This window comes from Panthera leo, chromosome D3, assembly GCF_018350215.1.
Source record: "Panthera leo isolate Ple1 chromosome D3, P.leo_Ple1_pat1.1, whole genome shotgun sequence".
Lineage (NCBI taxonomy): Eukaryota > Metazoa > Chordata > Mammalia > Carnivora > Felidae > Panthera > Panthera leo.
The window spans coordinates 89,569,014-89,594,325 of record NC_056690.1 but is presented as its reverse complement, the minus strand read 5'-3'; the positions used below and the strand labels follow the sequence as shown (position 1 = coordinate 89,594,325).

Sequence of the window (25,312 nt, the reverse complement as noted above, 5' to 3'; positions counted from 1 at the left end):
CAAGCTCATTTTACCCATTTGTTGCACAGATCTGGAATTATCCATTTTTCCTAGGAGCTCTGGCTCCTTTTAGTTCCCACCACACTATGGTATTTAGAAGCCAGAACCTGGATCCTGGAGATGCACCTTGCTCTCGGGTTTTTATTCCTTTTAGGGTTTTCAGCAGGCAGTGCTAAGAAGTTTGTAGATTTTTGTAATGTGAAGAAGCATATCATGGATACGTTTAAATTAAATATTTTAAGGTTTTTAATTAGCTTCTTTGATTATACTTGTATCTCTTTTCTCACACCAAAAGTCTTTGTTGCAAACAACATCAAAATATATAATAATTTAAAAATAACGATATTGTTACTAGTAATGAACCCATTGAATGTTCTTTTAATTAAGATTTTTTTTATGGTTGTTTATGGGTTTAAGTTACATCATGCCAGAGGGTTCAATCTCCTAAAATAATTATTCTCTGTGTGGCTGTAATGCCACTATGATATAAAATCAAAATGATTTTTTTCAGTTGATTCTTTATTTTTCAGGATTGCTATGCTTCTATTTTTACATTAAAAAATTTACATCCCACATTTACATGGTTTATAGTTGAAACTATAAAACAAGGAAGTTCAGAGGTTTACTTCTATCCTTATCTTTCATCCCTGCTTTCTCCCTTCCCCCAAAGGTGACCCTTCATATCAGCCTATGGCATATCCTTTAAGTGCTCTTTTCTGAATATATAATGCTATACACCAATGTATTTATATTTCTTCCAGTTTTTTTTAAAGAGGCATATCATATAAGTTCCTTGCTTTTTTCCCATTAGTAATATATTCTGGAGATTACTCATTAGAATGACAGAGAGATTTTTCTCATTGTCTTTTAAACCAGCTATAGGTAGGTAGTTTGTTAACAGTTTCTTGCTGTGGTTTCTAGTCTCTGCTCTTACAGACAGTGGTAAATTGCCTTGTTCACACATCCTTTTATATTTTGCCAGCTTGTCTTTGGAGTACTTTCTTAGGAATAGGACTGCTAGATCAACGGGCGAATGTACATATAATTTTGAAAGACACCATCACATTCCCCTTTATGAGGGCTTATTTCTAACTTAATAGGGATAGGCAGTTAATAAAATGTTTTATTACTAGGGATGTTTGTTCTAGGTTTGATTATGTGTTCATTCAAGGCATTTTGGTTCAGGAACTTTCTATTCGTAAATTAGTTGGATTTTTTTTTTTTTAATTGGGAATGGTGGTTAAAAGTTGTCAAATCCATCTTTGAGCAACTATCGATGATCATATGGTTCTTCCTCCTTTATGCTGTTAATGTAGCAAATTCCATCAGTGTATCTTCTAACGGTAAACGCCCTGGAGCCCCTGTGATAAGCTTCTCATGTTGTATGTATACTTATTTTTAAGCTACTGGTTTCACTTATTTGGTATTTAGTGTTTTTCCATTTACACTCACAGATTAGAGTATTTATAGTTTCAATTTTTTAAACATGCTTCTGATGTGGTTATAATGAGGTTTTCTACTTTTCATTGAATCATTTTTTAGTATTTATACGATTTCCTAGAAAATCACCTGTTTTCTTTAGGTTTGTTTTGATCTTTTTCAAGCTTTTTGAGTTGGCTGCTGGGGTGGTTTAATTTTCAGAGTTTCTTATTTTTCTTTGGTGCTCTTTCTGCTATGCCCAGAATCTTGGAGTCTCTGAACCAGGAAGGAACTGAAAGGTGATCACAAGCTTGACTTTGCCCTGCAACCTCTGATCTGGGCCCTGCCCCAGGAACAGCCCTCCCAATTTTATGAAGGTGTGAGAGTTCTGCCTCTCTTCTCTCTACTTCAGCCCTTTTAACTTTATTCTGTTATTTGAAATAGAGAATAAAATCTCCTCCCTCTTCCTGGTATGTTCTTTTGAGGGTGCTGCTAACGGGCCGCAGTCTGTACCCAGGGGACAGCATATGCCCTCTGGGTGGTGTTAGTGGGGAACTTGGTCTCTCTCCCTCCCGTGGCTCCACCCTTATGTCCTCAAGCGCCCTCTCACTTCCAGCCTTTCTTATCTAATACAATGTACACTCTCCTTGAGCGCCTATTGTAACCCCCAGGGATTAGGTCTTCGGGGAGAACTTCAGAGAGAGGACTCGCCCTCTCCTAGTTCTAAACAGCATAACCTTGATTAAGCTTTGTATGCATTCCTTATACCTAAACTGTGCCCTCAGTAAGGATGATGGTGTACAGAGAACACTTGTGAGTGCTCGTTAGGGGTTCTTTCTGCGCGTTTTATATTTATATTAATTATTCAATTCGATCTTCATAGCGAGCTTGGGAATTGGGTACTGGTTCCGCTCCCGTGTTATTGGTGAGGTGGCTGAAGCTGGTCGTGTAGGTCCCTCCTCTAAGCCTGTGTAGCTCACGCACAGGCCGGTCTCCAGAGCGTGGGTCTCAAGCACAGGGCTGTGCCGGCGTCTGTGTATTTGTACCTTTCAGTGACATGCTTCTAGAATCCGCGTTCCTATGGGTGTGACTCGTGTGTCTTTTCGAAGTGTTGGCATCACAGGGGTGCTCAGGAAGGGCCCTCTGTGCAGGCTTGCGGGAGCAGCCTTGAACCACTTCCCGTTCATGACAATAACTCGCTGGGGAGGCCGGACAATTAGTACAAGACGCAAGAGACTGAGTAAAACGAAGGAGGGTGGGGAGCTGAGCTTTCATCTGTTTTCACAGTAAGAAGACAAATTTCCTCCTGAAGGAGACCCCTCAATGGAGATGCATTTCCTCTGCGTGTGGTTCGGTGACTAGGAACCAGCAGAGGGCGCTGTTGCCATCGGCGTCAGCTTGCAGTTCAGCAAAGTGCAAGCTGGAATGTCCTCTAAGGTTTTTGAGAAACTCTCTTGTGGTACCATGTGGTATATTTAGTAAATTCTGGCTGTGTCATTGCAGTTGGGGATGACAGCACCTTGCCCCTGTTTTTTAAGAACACTGTCTCTCCCTATCAAGGATAAAATGTTTGATCATTGCGTCCCTACCCTTGAGGTGTCTCTGTCCACTGTTTGTCGTCGGTGAGATAGGAGACCTGGCCTGATTTTAACGAGGCCATCTGTAGGGGGTGGCGGGAAGTAAAGGGGACGAGGCCAATTTGTTTATGTGATTCATTCATTGACAAAGAGTTGTTGAAGCAGGAGACGTGCCGGGGCACAGGGCGTAGGCATGTCGGACACGGTGCCTGCCCTTCCCCCAGTTCGGTACAGAGAAGTCTGCTGGGCCAGGTGACAGGCACGTGCGGGGGACTAGGGAGTCCTGGAGGTTTCTGAGGAAGGGCAGACCACGGGGAGCTGGGGTTGGAGTACAGGGACCAGTGCAGCGTGGAGACAGGTTAGTGGAGATGGTCTAGACCAGTTAGACCATCGTGGGGCAGTGGGAGTCGTGGGGCAGTGGGAAGGGCTGCCCTCAAATACGACACAGCTTTGCAAACAGAGCCTGAATTTGGTCATTTGGTAGGGCGCTTGCCAGAATTCCATCTTTAAATAAGATTTCTGAGGATGTGCCCCTTTAGTCCACAGATTCACCGCAGTTTTATTGAAAAATCCCAGTGGGAATTTATTCAGCTTACAAGGTTGAGTCTAAAGTCCATCTAAATACACATATGTGCATAGGGGACGGGTGACGAAATTTTTGTGTTAAAATCTTGATTGTGAGATAATCTGTTCTTCTCTACACATGCTGCATTGTACAGGCTGTGGAAAAACCGTAAAACCCCTGCAGCCACCGCACAGTTTAAGAAATCGACCATTACCAGCAACTTTGGAGCCACCTGCGTGTCCCTTCCTGCTGGTTCTGTGTGTTGTGTTAACCACCGTTCTGCATATTAACTCTTTCTTTCTTTCTTTCTTTCTTTCTTTCTTTCTTTCTTTCTGCAATTGAACTTCTTCGTATTGTGAACTGACACAGAGAAATGCATAAAACAGATTCTCATAAAGCAAACGCCTGTGTGATTGCCATCCAGGTCTTGATTAAGTTTTGAAAATGGATAGTTAAAGGGACCGGCCTTTCCTGATGTTAAACACGCTAACCAAGAATGTATAGCGTCACTGGAAAGGATCTTCTTTTGTGGTTCCACAGTCTTTTGTCAGAGGATTCGCATACGTGTGGGACTTACAGCGAAGCAACTACTAGCTTTCCATGATATCCCTATGTATCTGAGTTTATCTTCATCCTTCAGAGGATGTGTTGTATCACTTTGCAGTATTAGTATAGAATGTGTTGTATGGAATCGTTTGCCTAAGAGGCTTTCTGGAATTGACTCTTTAGGGACTACGGACAATCAAAGGTTTCACGCCAGGTTAAATTCAGATGGCACAAGCCCAGCGAAGTATCAGACCGGGTAGTGGCCAGTTGAGACGTTCTTCATCTCTGTCAGCTGTATTTTCTCTGAGCAAGATACCCCTGTGTCTGTTTTCTTAACTTTGTCTCATGGACTTTGCTACAGGGTCCTTTGGATTTTTTAAAAATTTTTATTTATTGTCATTATTTTTACAATACATGGTGCTAACCACAGAGCAGAAGACCCTGGTTAGTTCTTGGCGCCTGAAGTGACACCCCTGACACACACAGGCGGGAAGACCAGGCCGGAGCTGGCTCAGCGGAGACGCTGGGGGGGGGGGGGGGGGGGGGGGGACGGAGGGGGGGACGAGCACTGCCTCTGTGGCCCACCGGCAAGGCCCCTGTGCTGGGCGCGATGTCCTCATCCACCCGAGGCCGCAGCTGAAGCCTCTTGACTTTGAAACCCAACGTTTGTCCGCGTGGGGCGTGGGGGCTGAGTTCCCAGGCTGGTGATGTACAAGCCCTGCTGTATCCTTCACCCTTCTTTGCCCCTTCAGGTCAGAGCAGGCTCTACTCCCGTGTGCTCAGGGGGAGCCAGGGACGCCATTTTATAAGGCGTTGCTCAAGCTTCTAGACGTTATTTTCTCTCAGACACTGTACGCGGAGGGAGGAGTTCCTGCCTCTCCGCACCACCTTGTAGTGAGTAAAAGGATCTGTGTCCTTTCTTGTCTCCCTAAAGGTTTGACCCCTTCCCCTTGGCACTTTGTCCTATTCCTCCCCCACGGAACTGAGACGTTTTCTCTTTGTATTTTTATGTGTGCAGCCACTTTGACAAGTCATGGCTGCGACAAGAGTGTTCTTGAAAGGATCCGTATCATCTCTGTTCAAAGAAAAGTTTATGATTCCTGAGCGTGCACACATTTGCTACCTGCTTCTTTGTGTGTTGTCAGTAAAATCCAGCTAATAGGCAGTTTAGGAGAAGAAACATTTTGTCACCTGAATTGGATATATGAGAGGCAGGGGTGGGAGGGATAAACAGTGAAGGAAATACTGGAGGAGGAGTTCGTGAATGAAAATGTGAGTCAAGCGTATAGAAGTGCCTCGCGTGTTCTTCTATCTTTCTGTGCTCTGTTCTGGATATGTGGGTGCACTGTTGGCACTGGGTCCCCAGGACCAACCCCGGGTTGAGCAGTTTGCTAGGAGGACTCACAGGACTCAGGATGTGTATTGTTAATGACCTACATTTGGTGGAGTGGAAGGAAGGGTACAGAGCAAAATCATCAAAGGGCAAAGGCGGGGGTGGGGGGTGGGGAAGCACCAAGGAAAGCCGGGGAGTCACCGGGATGGGCTTGTTTTCTCCTGCAATGAGTTGTGAAAACGCAAGTTGTGAAATGTTGTCTACCCAAGGAGAAGCTCATTTAAAGACTAGTACCTGGGGTTGTGCTTGGGGGCTGGTGAGGCAGACACCCTCTGCCTGGAGCTACCCCGATTCCAGACCCCCAGAGGGAGGGATGTTCCGCACAAACCACGTTGCTGATAAAAACTGTTCGGACGCAGTGAGCCGCTTGTATGGGTTAGGAAAGACGAGGTGGGGATGCTTCCAGAATCGGAGTGCCCAGCAGCCGTGGGCCGGCCGGCCAGCAGGCCTTCTCAAGAGTAGACATCCCCGGGCTGCTGTGTTAACTCTGCCCTGCACCACTGTCAGTGAGCCCTGTGATGGGAGTGTGGGCAGCCCAGGGAAGGAGCCGGCAGCAAATAGTCCCACTGCTCTTTTGCAGTGTAACTGGAGCTTGAAAAAGGGCATGTCAACAATGCAAAGCAGCAAGGAGTGTGTATTTTTTGATCTTTGTATCAAGCTAATTATTGCCAATTTGCAGAAGCTGAAGTAAAAGCGTTTTGCCCGGGACAGTGCGTTGTAACCTTTTTATTGGGATCGAGAGGGAAAGCAAGACCGAAGAAGCAAAGGGACAGGATTCTTCAAGTAGGCCGCTCCTGGCATCTGCCTTGTTGAATTGTTCTAAAAATGCATTTAAAAACTAGTGTCTTTTTATTATAGGATTTGAAAGTTCTGAATAGTAAAAGTTTATAAAGAAGCAAATAGAAATCACCCAGGACAACTATTGTTTCTATTTTAGTCCATTTTCAAATATACAGCTATATTTATATCTGTGGACCACATTACGTGAGCAATGCCACAGTCTGCTCTTTCTCCTTACCGTCACGTTGTGGGCATTTTCCCAGGGCACTAAACTGTTTTAGCGGGTTCATTCTTGAAAAGTTGTATGACCTCCCGCTGTTTGGTTTTATCATGATTTATTGACCCAGTCTCCTAACGTCGGGCATTTAGGTCTCCGGTGTTCATGATTGTAGCACTATCGCGACGAGCGTTATTTTGAAGAATATTTGATGATTTGAGAACTGAAAGTGACATCCGACTGTTTTAAATTAACCTGTGCCTTTGAATGCTAGCTTGACTGTTTCAACAAGCTGTTGAATACAGCAGAGGGTGGTGGCTATTGTAGTGGCCGCTGGGTGGGCTGTGTGAAGGGAGCTACCTTGGTGCTGCGTGTGGCCATGGACGGTTATCACTGTCCTCTCTTGTAGGGGGCGGCCACGTCAGAACCTGCCTTCCAAGGCTCCTCGAGGCTCAGGGAGGTAATAACGGTCGCCTCCAGGATGCCTGGCCATATGCTGCTGTTGCTGCTGTTTGTATATTTCTCTTCTGATTGAATTTCCATGGGTCTGTTCAGTTTGATTGGTTCCGTAGTTTCTGTGACTTACAGGAGTTCCATTCATTGAAAATATTTTCTCCATTTTGTCTTTTGCCTTTTCATTGAGTGTATGTTGCTTTTGGATCTCTCAAAGGTTTTTGATTGTATGCAAACCCACGCTTCCTTTTGATTAACATGAAATGTATAAAGTCTGTAGATTCCCAAGCCCTTCCCTCTAAGGACTCTCTCTCTGTTGAGAATCACCATACCCCTTCTTCTTGTATCCCCAGCAGGCAAGAAGATGTTTCAAGCTTTACTTGTGTATTTTCCTTTTAAGTTTTTTTATTTATCTAAGTAATCTCTACCTCCAACATGGGGCTCAAACTCAGGACCCCGAGGTGAAGAGTCGCATGCTCTTCAGATGGAGCCAGCCAGGGGCCCCTCTTGTGTAGTTTGTTATGAAAGTATGTGTCCCTCCCCCCCATACAAAATTTCTTACTGATGATTTTTTATCTAGGTTTTCTTCATTACTTTAATCCATTTATTCTATTAGGTGTATTTAATAATCACTTGGCCAGATTTTTAAAATATCTCATTTGGATTTTGATGAGATTTTCAATAAATGTGTGTGTTAATTTGGAAGGCATCGATCTCTTCTAGTTAGGGTTTCAGACTCTCTTTCTCCTTAAGTCTCTGTCACTGCCCTTGGGAGGAGTGTTCTCTGTGTGGACCCTGCACGTTTCTCCACTCACTGATGCTTCCTTTTTGTGTTGCCCTAGTAAATTCTTTTAGGTTATGTTTCCATGATCTGTTAGATTCAGGCTCTTTCCTACAGAGTTTCTTCAATATGGTCTTCGTTAAAATACTGATTAAATAATACATGTTCAGTCCTTACTCTGTAAGACACAGTAGAAAATGTTGAGGGGTTAAAAAGAAGGTATGGGTTTCAGAAACTTCTTTTTTTCTTCCAGAAGAGTGGGTTTCAGCTCTTCAGCAGCAGAACCTGATAAAGCCCAGATAACCTGTCTTTAAAAGAGCTCTACTTTTAAAGTTTTAATAGTTTGTTTCTGATATTTTTCATATGTAGCATGTTAATCTCATTTTTATTGTTGTGATTCTAAAAATAAATGACTCGTTTTGTTCTCTGTGTTCCTTGATGCTAATTATTTTCTATGTTTCTAGGCCAGATTATTCTCTCTAAGCATTTATCATAACTGGAAGACATTAGAAATAGTACAGTCCTGTCTGGATGGCGATTACCTATGAAAATTAGAACATAATTCTTTACAGCATCTTCCTCATTGGTTGTTAGTACATTTTTCCTATTTTGTCCATCCGTTGATCCCTTATGAAAAATCAGCATTACAGATTACTGTTCACACAAGAGGAGAACCCAGATCTTTATATCTATTATGTCAGAGCTCATCAAGAGTAGGTGCCACTCTACCTGGAAGCGAGACAGGCCACATGGTTTGTGGGACCCAGTGCAAAATGAAGCCACCGGGCTCTTCCTTGGAAATGTAAAGATGTCACAATGGTGGCAGCAGAGCCCAGGGAGGGCCCTTCTCATCTTTTCTTGCTGTTCTGGACTGTGACTTCTGTTTGAGATTTGACCTCCGATTTTGATTTGTTCTTTCTCTCTGGTGATTTGAATTTTTAAAATCATTTAAAGGGAAGGTAATAAGGTCTTTGTTTATATTTTCATCTTCAAGGATATTGTTTAGATAATACATTGTGTTTTTTCCCCTAGATGTTTATTAAGGCAATTGTGAAAAGTAGAATCTCTTACTTAAAACAAGCTGTTTGAGGAAGGGAAGTCTAATAAGAAACATAAGTAATGGGTTTTGTACTTTTTCCTCTGGTATGAATTTAGTCGTTGGTAAAACTTAGATCTTCAGGATGTTGAGCTTAGAGTCACTTCTCAGATCACAAACATGTTACCATCCATGATTCCTGGGTTTTTTACAGACCTCTAGGGGTTTCTCCTGATTTCTTCTGGCTCTCTGTTTCCTTTCTGGCATCATTTTTCGGGGCCTGGGTTTCACAGATGCAGTCAGACTACTTGGGGACCTTTTCCTTGTTGCCCTGTGGCCTCCCTGCCTCAATAGCTAAAGTATTTCTTCTCACCTTGACGTTGCTTTCCTGACTTGGAGGCTCCCCGGTTCCTTGGGGGAAAATCCCAAGTGCACGTCCGTTGGCGCTCTCAGACTCGACTTACCCCTTTTTGCTACTCAGACATCTTCTAATGAGCTCATAAGTCCCCTTTATATTTCATGTAAGACTCTTTAAGTATGATCACCGTCACCGTCCTGCTCTGTTCCTGGTTCTTGGGCTCACTACCTGCTGTGCTAAGAAAAATCGTCACCTTTGTGCTTCCTCCTGATCTTCCTCTCTCTTCTGCCGTCACATTGTCACTGTATTACGGTCTCTTTGTATTCTTGGGTTTTTTTTTTTTCCTGTTTCAGAGAAAAAGATGTCCCACTTCTTTCCAAAAAGTACATCCCAATTTCTCTTCCTAAATATATCTGCTCTTACCTGCTCTGGGCCCTGTGTTTAGCCTTTTGTCTCTTAGCATTATCTCAAATCTGTTTTCCCATCATCTTCTTCTTTTTCACTCATTAATATATTCATATTTTCTGACTCAAAAATTATTTTAAAAGAACCAAAACACTTCTGTACAAATAAAGCAAATTTTGGTTTCAAGCTATGGAAAACCTAACCTAAAACTGGCTTAGCGGAAAGGATTCATGTTGTTGAAAAACCCAAGGGGGTGTTTTATTTCAGACAATTTGATGCAAGGGCTTATTGCCTGTCAGGGGGATAGGATGTGTCTAGACAGCTTGTCTGTCCATCTTGGTCTGTCCATTCTCCATCTTCTTGCTTCCCTACATTCTGAATTCTGCTTCCTCCTTTCCAGGCAGCTCTGGCTAGCTCGAGAGCTCACGTCCAAGTCTGAGGTTCTCCTCCTGAGCACTCCTCCCTAAGAGTCTCATCGCATCTTCTTGACTCTGGTCGGGTTCTGAACTCGCCCCTGACTCAGCCAGGTGCCAGGTGAATGGGATGCTCCATATCTGGGTCTGGCTGCTACCGTCGGAGGTACTGGGACTGAGCTGGGAGCGCGTCTCAGAGGAATATTAGAACATGCTTAGTGAGAGAAGCAGAACAGTTTCCGGAGAGCCCAAAACAAATATCCATGTACCTTCCCCTTAAACATGTGTGGAAGGACTACCCTAGAAAAAATAGTGTATTTTCAGATCAACTGGACTGATAGAAAATTGGTCCAATGGTATGGAAAGTAGAACCAGGTCTTGTGAAAACAGCAGTCTGAATCTTTATGCACGTCGATGGGAAAAGCTATTTTCAAACGTTATTGAATTAATGAGCAGGGAGCTTCTAAAGAGTCTGAGTGCACACTTTATCCTGTTTTTAATCAAGTTTCTTGTCACCAGTACCAGGGACAATACTCGCAGCAAATGTAGACTGTGAGGGTTCTTGCTGGCGTGAAAGAAATAGAGACTCTGTGGCTCAAAAGACTTAGGAGCTTTTACTAAACTCATCACACTCACCAACTCTGGACTCGGGAGGGAAATGGTCCTACAGATTTGAAAGTTTTCCTCCTCTGTCACCTTCCAGCACAGCTCTTCTTCCTGTCACTCGTGCGGCCACTACAGCCAGTGAAACGGAGGGGAAACTTCTGATCCTCAGCACGTTCGGAGACCTCTCCTTTCATAGTCCACTGATCTATGTCTGCGTTCAGCTACGTGAAATTAGTTTAATTTCACGTGCATCAGGGGTTTGGAAAACAGAGGTATCTGGAAACAGCCGAGAAAAGAGAGAAGCGGGGTGTTTGCCATGAGATTTGTGTTCCATACCTAACAAGGAAAAGGGGGAAATACTAAAGATTCTCTCACCCCAAGAGCATAGTGCCTATTCTATTTGATAGAGTCTAATGACATTTTTTTGTCGTTAATTATTCCTTGGTAGCGTTGGTGTCTGTGCAGCTTTCCATTGTTACTACTCCGTGGCGATGTTTTTGAGATTGTAGGGTCTTCCCTCCTCTTTACCCGAGATTTATCTCCGCGCCCCGAGAGTTGCTCCCCAATGTCCAGATGTCTGGTCCATTTATTCATGTTACCACGTCGGCCTCTCAGATGGCGCTCTAGGGCCTGTCTTACTCGATTTCCGCTCGTCCAGTTATGTGTTTAGCGAGCCTGTGTTGCTGTTCTAACTGTAGGCAGTTTTAATCCAATTTAACCCCCTTACCTCTTCTTCCTGTTTGCCATAGGAAGACCATGCAGTCAGACCAATTGGTCAGTCAGTCTCTCTTCCCAACATTCTTTACTCTCCCTGCCTTTTCTGTGTTCTATTTATGGGCCAAAAAATGAATTCTAATCATAGCTGAAAAATGAGAAATGTTATTAGTAGTGCCATTAATCATGCCATAGGAGACATGACCTTTATTCCCAAAGACTGCAGGTTATTTTAGGAAACATCTAACATGCAGAAACAATCCACTATAATTAAATCTTCAGGTATATGTGCAGCAGGGTTAGAAAAGGAAGAGATTAGTGTAGGCTGAAAGGTGCTATAACCCATAGAGGTGAATGGTGAAGTTTTGAGGGACTAAATCCCTCAAAGGAAGAAGATCTGAGGACACAGATTTGGTTGGCATCCCCAGAGTTACCGGTTGGGCAGGCAAAGCATAGCTAGTTGCAATAAGCAGAGGAAGGTTGATACAGCTGCTGATTGTTGACCTTTGTTGAGTGTGGTTTTTTGGTAACCTTTTATTTTGATGTAATTTCCAAGCTAGAAAAAATTACAAGAATACTACAGGAACTCCCACATATACTTTTCTGATTTTTCTCACCATAGATTAGTAGTTTTCCTTGTTCTAGGACTTTATATCAGTGTGATCATACAGGATCTACTCTTTTGTGTCCAGATTCCTTATTTCAGCAAAATGTCTTTGACTTTCATATACTATTGCAAATATAGATAGTCATTCTTATTTATTGATGAGTAGTATTCCATTGAGTGAACATGCCACACTTCATTACCTGTTTTCCTGTTGACGGACAGGTTTGGGTTGTTCCATGTTTTGGGCTGTTTTGAATAAAGCTGTTACAGAATTCTTGTGAAAGTCTTTTTTTTTTTTCTTTTTTGTGGATGTAAATTAGTTATTATTTCTCGTGGCAAAATACCTAGGACTAGAATTGTTGGGTCTTAGGGAGGGTTTATGTATTTTTTTTAATATGATTTTTTATTTTTTAAAATTTACATCCAAATTAGTTAGCATATAGTGCAACAATGATTTCAGGAGTAGATTCCTTAGTGCCCCTTCCCCATTTAGCCCATCTCCCCTCTCACAACCCCTCCAGTAACCCTCTGTTTGTTCTCCATATTTATGAGTCTCTTCTGCTTTGTCCGCCTCCCTGTTTTTATATTATTTTTGTTTCCCTTCCCTTATGTTCATCTGTTTTGTCTCTTAAAGTCCTCATATGAGTGAAGTCATATGATTTTTGTCTTTCTCTGACTAATTTCACTTAGCATAATACCCTCCAGTTCCATCCATGTAGTTGCAAATGGCAAGATTTCATTCTTTTTGATTGCTGAGTAATACTCCATTGTATATATATATACCACATCTTCTTTATCCATTCATCCATTGGTGGACATTTGGGCTCTTTCTATACTTTGGCTATTGTTGATAGTGCTGCTATAAACATGGGGGTACATGTGTCCCTTCGAAACAACACACCTGTATCTCTTGGATAAATGGCTAGTAGTGCAATTTCTGGGTATCAGGGTAGTTCTATTTTTAGTTTTTTGAGGAACCTCCATACTGTTTTCCAGAGTGGCTGCACCAGCTTGCATTCCCACCAACAATGCAAAAGAGATACTCTCTCTCTGCATCCTTGCCAACATCTCTCGTTGCCTGAGTTGTTAATGTGAGCCATTCTGACAGGTGTCAGGTGGTATCTCATTTGGTTTTGATTTGTATTTCCCTGATGATAATGATGATGATGATGATGATGACGTTGAGCATTTTTTCATGTGTCAGTTGGCCATCTGGATGTCTTCTTTGGAGAAGTGTCTATTCATGTCTTTTGCCCATTTCTTCACTGGATTATTTGTTTTTTGGGTGTTGAGTTTGATAAGTTCTTTATAGATTTTGGATTACTAACTCTTTATCTGATATGTCATTCGCAAATATCTTCTCCCATTCTGTTGGTAGCCTTTTAGTTTTGCTGATTGTTTCCTTCACTGTGAAGAAGCTTTTTATTTCGATGAGGTCCCAGTAGTTCATTTCTGCTTTTGTTTTCCTTGCCTCCAGAGATGTGTTGAGTAAAGTTGCTGCGGCCAAGATCAAAGAGGTTTTTGCCTGCTTTCTCCTCGAGGATTTTGATGGCTTCCTGTCTTACATTTAGGTCTTTCATCCATTTTGAGTTTATTTTTGTGTATGGTGTAGGGAAGGTGGTCCAGGTTCATTCTTCTGCATGTCGCTGACCAGTTTTCCCAGCACCACTTACTGAAGAGAATGTCTTTATTCCATTGGATATTCTTTCCTGCTTTGTCAAAGATTAGTTGGCCATACATTTGTGGGTCCGTTTCTGGGTTCTCTATTCTGTTCCCTTGATCTGAGTGTCTGTTTTTGTGCCAGTACCATACTGTCTTGATGGTTACAGCTTTGTAGTATAGCTTGAAGTCCAGGATTGTGATGCCTGCTGCTATGGTGTTCTTTTTCAAGATTGCTTTGGCTATTTTGGTTCTTTTCTGGTTGCATACAAATTTTAGGATTATTTGTTCTAGGTCTGTGAAGAATGCTGGTGTTATTTTGATAGGGATTGCATTGAATATGTAGATTGCTTTGGGTAGTATTGACATTTTAACAATATTTGTTCTTCCTATCCAGGAGCATGGAATCTTTTTCCATTTTCTTGTGTCTTCTTCAGTTTCTTTCATAAGCTTTCTATAATTTTCAGCATATAGATTTTTCACCTCTTTGGTTAGATTTATTCCTAGGTATTTTATGGTTTTTTGTGCAACTGTAAATGGGATTGATTCCTTGATTTCTCTTTCTGTCGCTACATTGTTGGTGTGTAGGAATGCAACCGATTTCTGTGCATTGATTTTATATCTTGCAACTTTGCTGAATTCATGAATCAATTCCAGTAGTTTTTTGGTGGAATCTTTTGGGTTTTCTATATAGAGTATCATGTCATCTGCGAAGAGTGAAAGTTTGACCTCCTCCTGGCCGATTTGGATGCCTTTTATTTCTTTGTGTTGTCTGATTGCAGAGGCTAAGACTTCCAATACTATGTTGAATAACAGTGAGGAGAGTGGACATCCCTGTATTGTTCCTGACCTTAGGGGGAAAGCTCTCAGTTTTTCCCCATTGAGGATGATATTAGTGTTGGGTCATTCATATATGGCTTTTATGATCTTGAGGTATGCTCCTTCTATCCCTACTTTCTTGAGGGTTTTTATCAAGAAAGGATGCTGTATTTTGTGAAATGCTTTCTCTGCATCTATTGAGAGGATCATAGGGTTCTTGTCCTTTCTTTATTGATGTGATGAATCACATTGATTGGTTTGTGGGTATTGAACCAGCCCTGCATCCCAGGTATAAATCCCACCTGGTTGTGGTGAATAATTTTTTTAATGTATTGTTGGAGCCATTTGGCTAATATCTTGTTGAGGATTTTTGCATCAGTGTTCATCAGGGAAATTGGTCTATAGTTCTCCTTTTTAGTGGGGTCTCTGTCTGGTTTTGGAACCAAGGTAATGCTGGCTTCACAGAAAGAGTTTGGAAGTTTTCCTTCCATTTCTACTTTTTGGAACACCTTCAAGAGAATAGGTGTTAACTCTTCCTTAAATGTTTGGTAGAATTCCCCTGGAAAGCCATCTGGCCCTGGACTCTGGTTTTTTGGGAGACTTTTGATTACTAATTCGATTTCCTTACTGGTTTTGTGTCTGTTCAAATTTTCTATTTCTTCCTGTTTCAGTTTTGGTAGTGCATATGTTTCTAGGAATTTGTCCATTTCTTCCAGATTGCCCATTTTATTTGCATATAATTGCTCATAATATTCTTTTATTGTTTTTATTTCTGTTGTGTTGGTTGTCACCTCTCCTCTTACATTCTTGATTTTATTTATTTGGGTCCTTTCCTTTTGATCAGACTGGCTAGTGGTTTATCAATTTTGTTAATTCTTTCAAAGAACCAACTTCTGGTTTCATTGATCTGTTCTGTTTTTTTTTTTTTTTTTTTGGTTTGAATAGCATTAATTTCTACTCTAATCTTTATTATTTCCTGTCTTCTGCTGGCTTTGGGTTGTATTTGCTGTTCTTTTTCCAGCTCCTTAAGCCGTAAGGTTAGGTTTTGTATCTGAGATCTTTCTTCCTTCTTTAGGAAGGCCTGGATTGCTATATACACTCCTCTTATGACCACCTTTGCTGCATCCCAGAGGTTTTGGGTTGTGGTGTCATTTTCATTGACTTCCATATACTTTTTAATTTCCTCTTTAACATCTTGGTTAGCCCATCCATTCTTTAGTAGGATGTTCTTCAGTCTCCAAGTATTTGTTACCTTTCCAAATTTTTTCTTGTGGTTGATTTCGAGTTTCATAGCATGGTCAGAAAATATGCATGGTATGATCTCAATCTTTTTGTACTTACTTAGGGCTGATTTTGTTTCCCAATATATGGTCTATTCTGGAGAATGTTCCATGTGCACTGGAGAAGAATGTATATTCTGCTGCTTTAGAATGAAATGTTCTGAATATACCTGTTAAGTCCATCTGGTCCAGTGTGTCATTCAAAGCCATTGTTTCCTTGTTGATATTTTGAGTAAATGATCTGTCCATTGCTGTGAGTGGGGTGTTGAAGTCTCCTACTATTATGGTATTACTATCGATGAGTTTCTTTATGTTTGTGATTAATTGATTTATATATTTGGGTGCTCTCACATTTGGCGCATAAATGTTTACAATTGTTAGGTCTTCTTGGTGGATAGACCCTTTAATTATGATATAGCATCCCTCTTCATCTCTTGAGACAGTCTTTATTTTAAAGTCTAGATTGTCTGGTATAAGTATGGCTATTTTGGCTCTTTTGTTGACCATTAGCATGATAGATGGTTCTCCATCCCCTTACTTTCAATCTGAAGGTGTCTTTAGGTCTAAAGTGGGTCTCATAAACACCACATAGATGGATCTTGTTTTCTTATCCATTCTGTTATCCTATGTCTTTTGATTGGAGCATTGAGTCCATTGATGTTTAGAGTGAGTCCTGAAAGATAGGAATTTATTGCCGTTATGATGCTTGTAGAGTTGGAGTTTCTGGTGGTGTTCTCTGGTCCTTTCTAATCTTTGTTGCTTTATTTATTTATTATTAATTAATTAATTTATGTTTTCATCTTTTCTCCCCTCAGAGAGTCCCCCTTAAAATTTCTTGCAGGGCTGGTTTAGTGGTCACAAACTCCTTTAATTTTTGTTTGCCTGGGAAACTTTTTATCTCTCCTTCTATTTTGAATGACGGCCTTGCTGGATAAAGAATTCTTGGCTGCATATTTTTCTGATTCAGCACATTGAATATATCCTGCCACTCCTTTCTGGGCTGCCACATTTCTTTGGATAGGTCTGCTGCTAACCTGATCTGTCTTCCCTTGTAGGTTAAGGACTTTTTTTCCCTTGATGCTTTCATGATTCTCTCCTTGCCTGAGTATTTTGTGAATTTGACTATGATGTGCCTTGTTGATGGTCGGTTTTTGTAGAATCTAATGGGGGTCCTGTGTGCTTCCTGGATTTTGATGTCTGTGTCTTTCCCCAGGTTAGGAAAGTTTTCCACTATGATTTGCTCACCTAACCCTTCTATCCTTATTTCTCTCTCTTCCTCTTCTGGGACCCCTATGATTCTGATGTTATTCCCTTTTAATGAGTCACTGATTTCTCTAATTCTTAAATTGTGCTCTTTGCCTTAATCTCCCTCTTTTTTTCTGCTTCATCATTCTCTATAAGTTTGTCCTCTACATCGCTGATTCTCTGTTCTGCCTCCTCCATCCTTGCCACTGCGGCATCCATCCATGATTGCAGCTCATTTATAGCATTTTTAATTTCATTCTGGCTATTTTTTGCTTCTTTTATCTCTGCAGAAAGGGATTCTAATCTATTTTTGACTCCAGCTAGTATTCTTATTATCGTGACTCTAAATTCTGGTTCAGACATCTTGCTTATATCCTGTTGGTTAAATCCCTGGCTGTCGTTTCTTCGTGCTCTTTCTTTTGGGTTGAATTCCTTCGTTTTGTCATTTTGAAGGGAGAAAAGGAATTAATGAGGTAGAAAAATTAAAATAAAAAAAATTAAAATTAAAAAAATATTAGAATTAAAAAATTAAACACACACACACACGCACACACACAAATTGAATAAATTATGCTAGATCCTAGGTGTGTTTTGGTCTGGGTGTTGAAAGTGGTTTGACAGATTAGAGAAAAAGGGGGGGAGAAGAAAAAAAAGGGAAGTTGAGAATTTGAAAAAATGAATACACTGAAGTAGACTAAAATGAGATGATGGAGGTAAAATAGAATTTGAAAAAATATACGCAGAAATATAGTAGAAAAAATTTAAAGAAAAATATTTTTATTAAAAATTAAAAATAAAAATGAATCTTTTCTATGTTCAAGAAATAGAAAAGAAATGAAAAAGAGAAAAAAGAACAAAAAAGGAAAGAAGGAAATCATTTGAAAATTTGAAGAAGTGAATACACTATAGTAGACTAAAATAAAATGAAAGTAAAATAGAATTTGGGAAAATTCACACGAAAGCAAAAAATATAGTAAAAAAGTTAATGAAAAATATTTTTAATAGAAATTGAAGGTAAAAATGAAGTTTTTCTCTTTCTGCATTCAAGAAAAAGAAAAATGAAAAAGAGAAAAAAAGAAAAAGAAAAAAGGAGATCGTTTGAAAATTTGAAAAGGTGAATACATGGAAGTAGACTAAAATAAAATGGCGGAAGTAAAATAGAATTTGAGAAAATTTACACAAAAGTAAAAAATATAGTAATAATTAAAGAAAATATTTTTAATAAAAATTGAAAATAAAAATGAATTTTTTCTTTTTCTGTATTCAAGAAAAAGAAGTGTAAAAGAGAAAAAAAAGGAAAGTAAGAAAATTGAATAGATGAACCTACTAACAGATTGAAGTAGGACTGAAATTGCTTCGTTTTCCCCTAGAGGTCGGTCCATGTAGCTCTTTATAGTCCGTAGATTAAGCCGGCGGTGAGGTTTGTGTTCTTGAAGAGCGAAGTTGGACCAGTTGGGCGGGGCTCGGTGTCACGGCTCCGCTCTCCCCTAGATGGCGCTGCCAGCCTCCTGGGGTGGATTCTTGCCGCGCTCGTAGGTGCCCGGGCGTGCGCATGCGTGGGAGCGGTGAAAAATGGCGCCGGCCAGCCACCCAGTCCGTCCTCCGGATCAGCAGTCGTGCACCGGTCCTCCGTCTTCAGCTCTCATCCACCCTCCGCTTTTCCACTCTCCGTGACCAGGCCCCAGGCAGTAACTCTCTCCTGAGGTTTGGCTCAGGTGCGGCTGTTTTCCCCGGCCCCTTGCTTCCCAAGGACCGTGGCTTTGACCCCTTCCGCCCCTCTGCGGGAGGGTCTCTCCGAGCAGTGGCCGAATGAGCAATGGCCGAATGTCGGCTGCACCCAGGAACGTCCACTGGACCCTGCTGCTGCCGGTGCCCCGAGACTGCGGTCAGGTGCCAGCCCGCCCCAGAAAAAAGTTCATGAGACGGTGTAGCAGCAGCGTTTCAGGGATTGTGGAAAATCACAACACACGCCTGGCACCAGGCTTCACCCTCCACGACCTTGTTCCAGCACCAGTGAACGTGGCCATCTTCTGGGGTCTGCCGGGTCCAGGTGGCTTCAACAGTCTCTACCAAATGTCCTTCCAGCAGTGGAACCGCTTTTCCCCGTGTGGCCCGAAAACCTCCCGGACCCCACTCTGTTCCTGGGGATTCGCCCTTCCCACCAGAGCACCGCCAGGTAGGGAGCTGCGGAGTTGCAGCCTTTGCGCTCCCCTTGTTTGCAGTCTTAACGGAAGTGAAACCCTCTCCTTTCTCCTTTCTCCCTTTTTAGTTTAGTCCCTGCAGCTGTTTCCAATTTTCCACTTTCTCTCCAGCTGCTTTTGGGGAGGGGTGCTTTCCCCGTATTCTCCCCTCCCCTCTCTCTCCTCTCTCCGCTTGCAAAAGCACCTCCCTTCCTGCGCCTTCTCGCTCCCCAAGTTCACTTCTCTGCACCGCGTACCTGCTGAATTCTGTGGTTCAGGTTGTGCAGATTGTTGTGTTAGTCCTCCAGTCGGTTTTCTAGGTGTGTAGGATGGTTTAGTGTTGGTCTGGCTCTATTTCATGGACGCGAGACACACAGAAAATTTCCTTGTTGTTCTGCCATCTTGGCTCCTCCTCTCCAGGGAGAGTTTATGTGTTAAAAATTGCCAGACATTTTTCTATGTATAAGAAAATTTTATGTATGAGAAATTACCAAATATTTTTTACAGTGTTTGTACCATTTTATACCCCCTCCCCCCCCAGCAGCATACAGTATGGTTATATGGTTGTTCCATATCCCACCAACATTTGATGTTACTAGTCTTTTAAATTTTAGTCATTCCAGCCTGTGGGAGTAGGATCAGGACTTCGTGGCTTTGATTTGCGTCTCCCTGATGGCCAGTAGTGGTGAGCACCTTTTTGTGTGCCTCTTGGCCATTTTCATATCTTTTTGAAGTGTGTGTGAATCCTTTTGCCTTTTTAAAAACAGTTAACTCTTTATTTGTGAATTACATGACTTTTTTGTGTTTTCTGAATGCCAGTCCCTTGGCGGATAAATGTTCTGCAAGTATCTTTTCACAGTCTGTGGCTGGCTTACTCATTGTCTTCAAGGTATCTTAAAAATTTTGTTCATTAAGGTATAATTGACATATTACATGACTTTCCGGTGTACAGTATAATGATTGGATATTCACACAGTCTGAAATGATCACTATCATAAGTCTAGTTACCATCTGTCACCATATAGAAAATTGTAGGATTTACTCTTCTGGCAACTTTCAAGTATGCTCTACCGATATTTGACTATAGTCCCCGTGCTGTACTCACTTATTTTATAACCATTAAGTTTGTGTCTCTTCACCTGCTTCACTCATTTCATCCACTCCTCCCCTCTGGCAGCAATCATTCTGTTCTCTGTATTTATTTCTTTTGTTTTTCGGATTACACATGTAAGTGAAATCCACATATTTGTCTTTCTGTGTCTGGCTTGTGTCACTTAGCATAATGTTCTTTGGGTCCATCCATGTCATTGCAAATAAAGGATTTCCTTCTTTTTTATGGCCGAATATTCCATTTCGTGTGTGTGTGTGTGTGTGTGTGTGTGTGTATTACATATTTTTATCCATTCGTCTGTTGATGGGACACTTAGGTTGTTTTCATGCCTAGGCTGTTATAAATCATGCCGTAGTGAATAATGCAATGCTAAGATTTGTTTTTTGAGCTAGTGATTATATTTCCTTTGGACAAATATCCAGAAGTGGAATTTCTAGATTACATAGTAATTTTTTAAAAACAATTTTGAGGAACATCTATACTGTTTTCCATGGTGGAGAGGATGAATTAATGTAGGTAATTACCACCAACAGTGCACGAGGGTTCTCCTTTCTCCACATCCTCACCAGTACTTGTTATTTCCTGTTTTTTGTTTTTTTAATAATTGCCATTCTGACAGGTGTGAGGAGATACCTCATAGTGGTTTTGATTTGATTCTCTGGTGATGAGTGATGTCGAGCATCTTTCCATGTGTCTGTTGGACATCTGGATGTCTTCTTTGGGAAAATGTCTACCCAGATTCTCTGCCCATTTTTAAATTGGATTTTCTTTTGACATTGAGTTTTATGAGTTCTTTATGTATTTTGCATGTTAACCCCTTGTTGCCCATATTATTTGCAGATATTTTCTTCCATTCGGTAGGTTGTCTTTTCACTTTGTTGATGGTTTCCTGTGCTGTGCGGAAGCTTTTTAGTTCGATGGAGTCCCATTTGTTTATTTTTGCTTTTGTTGCCTTTGCTTTTGGAGTCAGATCCCAAAATGTATCACCAAGACCTATGTCAAGGAGCTTATTATTATTTTTTTCTAGGAGTTTTATGGTTTCTGGTATGGTTTCTTACATTCAAGTCTGAATGCATTTTGAGTTAATTTTGTATATGGTGTAAGATAAGGGATCCAGTTTTATTTTTATTTTTTTTGCACGTGGCTATCCAGTTTTCCCAACTCCATTCATGGAAGAGACCATCCTTTCCCCATTGTATCTTCTTGACTCTTAATGATATGCTTTAATGACCAGAAGTTTCACATTTGGATGAAATCTAATTTATCAGGTTTTTAAAATTTTTTTTGTTTTGTTTTGTTTTTTTTTTTTTTTTTTTTTTTGGTCTTAAAAACTTTTTCTACCCCAGGTTATAGAGGTATGCTTTCTTTCTTCAAGTTGTATTATGGTTTTACCTTTTATATTTAGGTCTGTTATCCAACCCTAATTAATTTTTGTGTAAAGTATAAGGTAAGGGATGAGGTTCATTCTGTTTTTCCATATTGATAAGAAGGTATTTGCACCATTTGTGAAAAGATTTTCTCATTAAATTATCTCGATGTCTTTGTCAGAGGTCAACTTCCAGTAAGAGTATTGGTCTGTTTTTGGACCCATCTGTTCTGTTCTTGTGTGTCTTCATTGCTGTACATCTATAGTAAGTCTAGAAGTCAACTTTTTTTTTCTTCTTAAGATCGTGTGGCTATTTTAGGTCCTTAGTATTTCCATGTGAATTTTAGAAGCAGCTTGTTAATTTTTATTATTTATTTTTCTATGTTTAATATTTATAAATTATTAACTAAAATGTCTCCTGGGTTTATGATTAGGATTGCATTGAATCTGTAGATCATTTGGGTAAATGGATGTCTCAATAATTATTGAATCTTGCAATCCACGTACATGGTACACATCTTTTGTCTCCTCTGCTGTAGGCTTGACTCTTTAGATAGAGTATTATTGTTGATATAGTGCATCTAAGGTGCTTAGCACATTTAGCCTGGGATATATAATAATCTACCCTTTAATGTTAATATATATTATTAGTTACATTAGTGTTCACAAAGCCTTATAAAGTACCTTCTCTGTGTGTTCTTATTTTACTCAGCTTAGAGCTTGACCATGGTTACACAGCTAGTAAATGGCTGGGCAGGGTTTGGAATGAGGCCTTTATGACTCTAAAAGCCATGCCTGTAACTGAATGTCACTGGAAGCCAAGGGCAGTGAGCCTCGAATTTAATTTGTCTGCATTTTGGGGATGGTCTTATGTTTTGGTAGGTTAAAGTTGGAATTTCCAACAACAGAATTTATTCTGAATGATTTAAGCAACACAGGAACTCGCTAAGGGTACATTATCTCACAGAGAAGGAACTCTGGCCACTTATGGCCTTGTTATAGGAAGGTTGGGGAGGGGAGGAGATAGGTGAGCACTGGACTCCCAGCTGGAGGGATTACCACAAATTTGGAGGAGGAGCCATAAGTGATTCCCCAGCATATGTCGTCTGCTAATTTATAGGTTTTTCTCTACTGGCAGTAACACGAAAGCAAGATTTCATGAGAATTTAAATCTATATTGTAAATTCTCAGCTAGTGTTTAAGCAAATAGGTGACTATGTTTCCCCCTTTTGTATATGTGTTAATCTGTTATAAGAAAGACTCTAGACACATAACAGCGTTTGAATCATGTTTCTGCATTTATGACTGGCATGACCTTGCGCGAGGTACTGTTAACCTGTGTGTAGTTCTCTCACCTGTGAATTCAGAACATACAATGCCTCATTCATAGTAGTATCTTAAGATGTCTTGAGCTACCGTGCATAAAGCGCTTAACATAATGCTTGATGTACACTAAGTACTCAAAAATATTACCTATTTTATAGATACACGTTTTCACATACGTTCTGTGTGCGGATTGTTTAACTGTGGGGAGGGCCTCACCTTTTTCTCCTATAGATACAGGCACTTACAGAGTGTGTAGAAAGAGCCCTGACCTTTCAAGATACGGCAAATGTTAAAGTTGTTCTAAAGTGGGAGAATATTTGGTAATAAAATACCAGCAGCCCTTGCTTCCACAGAGATTTCATGTTTATTAGCTTAGACAATTGCCACTGAGCTGTTACGGGCTGCTGTTCTTCGGGGTCCATTTTCTGCAGTGTCCTGAGGACAAGCCACATGGAAAATGAACTCGCGGTTTTCTGTATGGCGTCGTCTGGCTGCCAGGACACATGCCAGCCGGTCGGAGGTCTCTCTCGATTTTGCACATGGCTGTGCAGTAATACAGAGCAGAGCAGAGCCGCATCTGGTCCATTCCGAATGTCATTACTGCGTCTCCTCTGAGGCCCCGCTTCTCGCAGCTCTCCCCCCGCTTGCATGGAGCCCTGCCGAGGTGACAGCAGAGCGTTGCCTGGGAAGGGTCAGTGTCCTGTGGCATGCACTCCTGCACCTGGGGAGAAGGTGGGGGGGGGGGACACCGCACGGTTCTTGCTAGTCGCTCAGTGGAGGAGGGGACTGGGGGGGCTGTGGGCTGCCTCTGTCCTTGCTGCAGAAGGGTTCCCGGCGCCCTGCTGCAGGACTGGGAGCTCTGCTCCGAGGGGATGTGTCGCCCAGGGGGCCGCTGGCAAAGCAGCGCTCAAGCTCCGCTCGGTGACCACATGGTCCAGGATGTCTAGGGCAGCGCTTGGGCTCCGCAGACAGCTTCCGTGGGCTTCCTTCTGTCCCCCGCAGTCACCCACCTTGGGCCAAAGAGCGTCCGCTCCCCTCTGTTCTTCCATCTGCTCTGCCCCAGGACTCACCTCTTACCCAGTGCAGGTGTCTCTCAGAAAGCTTGTGGCCTGCGAAGGAGCGGCACGTTCGGCAGTCACTTTCCGGGTGCGGGCAGTAACGTGCCAAGCTGCTTGTCACGGGACACCCGGTGGTACCGGGAGTCCCGAGCACAGAGCACAGGGCCTGGGAGAGTGGGACATGGCAGCGGGGTCGTGTGGGGCTCTTGACCGTGACCAGGCTGCTCTTAGCGCTTCGCCGGTCACAGGGGGCCGGGTGTCTGCCCTCCGGCTGCTGTGTGTGCAAGGATGCTCACCCACCAGGAAGCGTGTGCGCGCGGCTCTGAATCTCGTCCGTGGGCCCCGGCTCTCAAAACTCCTCAGTCCGGCCCATTGCCCTCCTTGACCCCCCCCCGTTCAGTGTCCTTTCTGGACCACTTTGGCTTCTGCTATCCTAAGCTGCACAGTTCTCCTTTACCGTTTTTAGCACTGTGGGTGTAATCAAATCAGAAGGACCCCTGCCTCCTTAGCAATCTCCCTCTTGGTGACAGGTGGACATCCAGGTGCACCCCAGGTGTCTCCCTGACTCACCTTTCAGATCATGTCTGATCATCACTGGCCTCAGGCCACATGCCCGAACCTGGGCCTCAGCCCCATGAGGCCTTCTTTATGAAGCAGCCTGCCTGAAGAGTCCTGACTTGTCCTGCATGGGCATGTCGTAATTGTAAAACTCTTAAATCTTTGCAGGGTACATTGAAGATGGATATGTGAAGATTGTTGTTATAAGTTTTAAAAATAACACAGAACACCTACCTCTTATTGGAAAAGTTGGCCTCTCTTGGAGAACTGATATTTTTGATGGCTGTATAAAGGTAATTTGTTGTTTAATTTTCTTAATGTAACCTGGTTTCTGTATGATAAAAGAAGTCTGTTGATGTATATCTGTGATCCTGCTTTTGAAGTCCTAGTTTGACTGTTCTAATGTCTGAAGATATGTGCACTTTCTCTTGGGCACCGACAGTCGATGCATTCAACAGGTGCCTGTTGAGTGCCTTCTGTTTTTCGTTGAGTGTGGGGAGGGGGGCAAGCTTGCAGCACATTCTTGCACCCTTGCCCCCCTGAAGCCCCTCTGTCTGTCTGTCTTGTGGAAAAAGAGTGGTGCTCCCGGTCGGACCAGGCAAGTAGCATTTATTCAACATCTTAAATGCTCATACACCACGTTAAAAGTCAGGATACAGATACTTCCGTGAATACCCTTCCTTGAACAGTGACATTAATTGGTGTCTCATCAGAAGTTAGCCACATGGACGGGAGAGTTTATTTAGTGGTTGGGGGTTGGCAGGGACGGAGGGAGTTGGCAGGAGGAGGAGGAGGTGGAGGAGCGTGAGAGCCCTTGTAACTTCGTTTTGTTCTCTTCTG

At 42.0% G+C, this 25,312-nt stretch overlaps 1 protein-coding gene across 17 annotated transcripts in view; it reads left to right on the top strand.

The window, feature by feature from the left end:
- The window catches only part of FBXO15 (F-box protein 15), a 108,191-nt gene that overhangs the window by 25,223 nt on the left and 57,656 nt on the right, over positions 1-25,312 (top strand). For 16 of the 17 annotated variants that reach the window (XR_006195115.1, XR_006195117.1, XR_006195116.1 and 13 more), the window contains one exon: positions 24,641-24,765. The exons of the other annotated variant lie outside the window; for it this stretch is intronic. Coding sequence is in view for 13 of the 16 variants with exons in the window: in XM_042909950.1 (XP_042765884.1) it covers positions 24,641-24,765 (125 nt within the window). In the remaining 3 variants the exon portion in view is untranslated. The remainder of the gene's footprint in view (positions 1-24,640; positions 24,766-25,312) is intronic. 17 annotated transcript variants of the gene reach the window in all.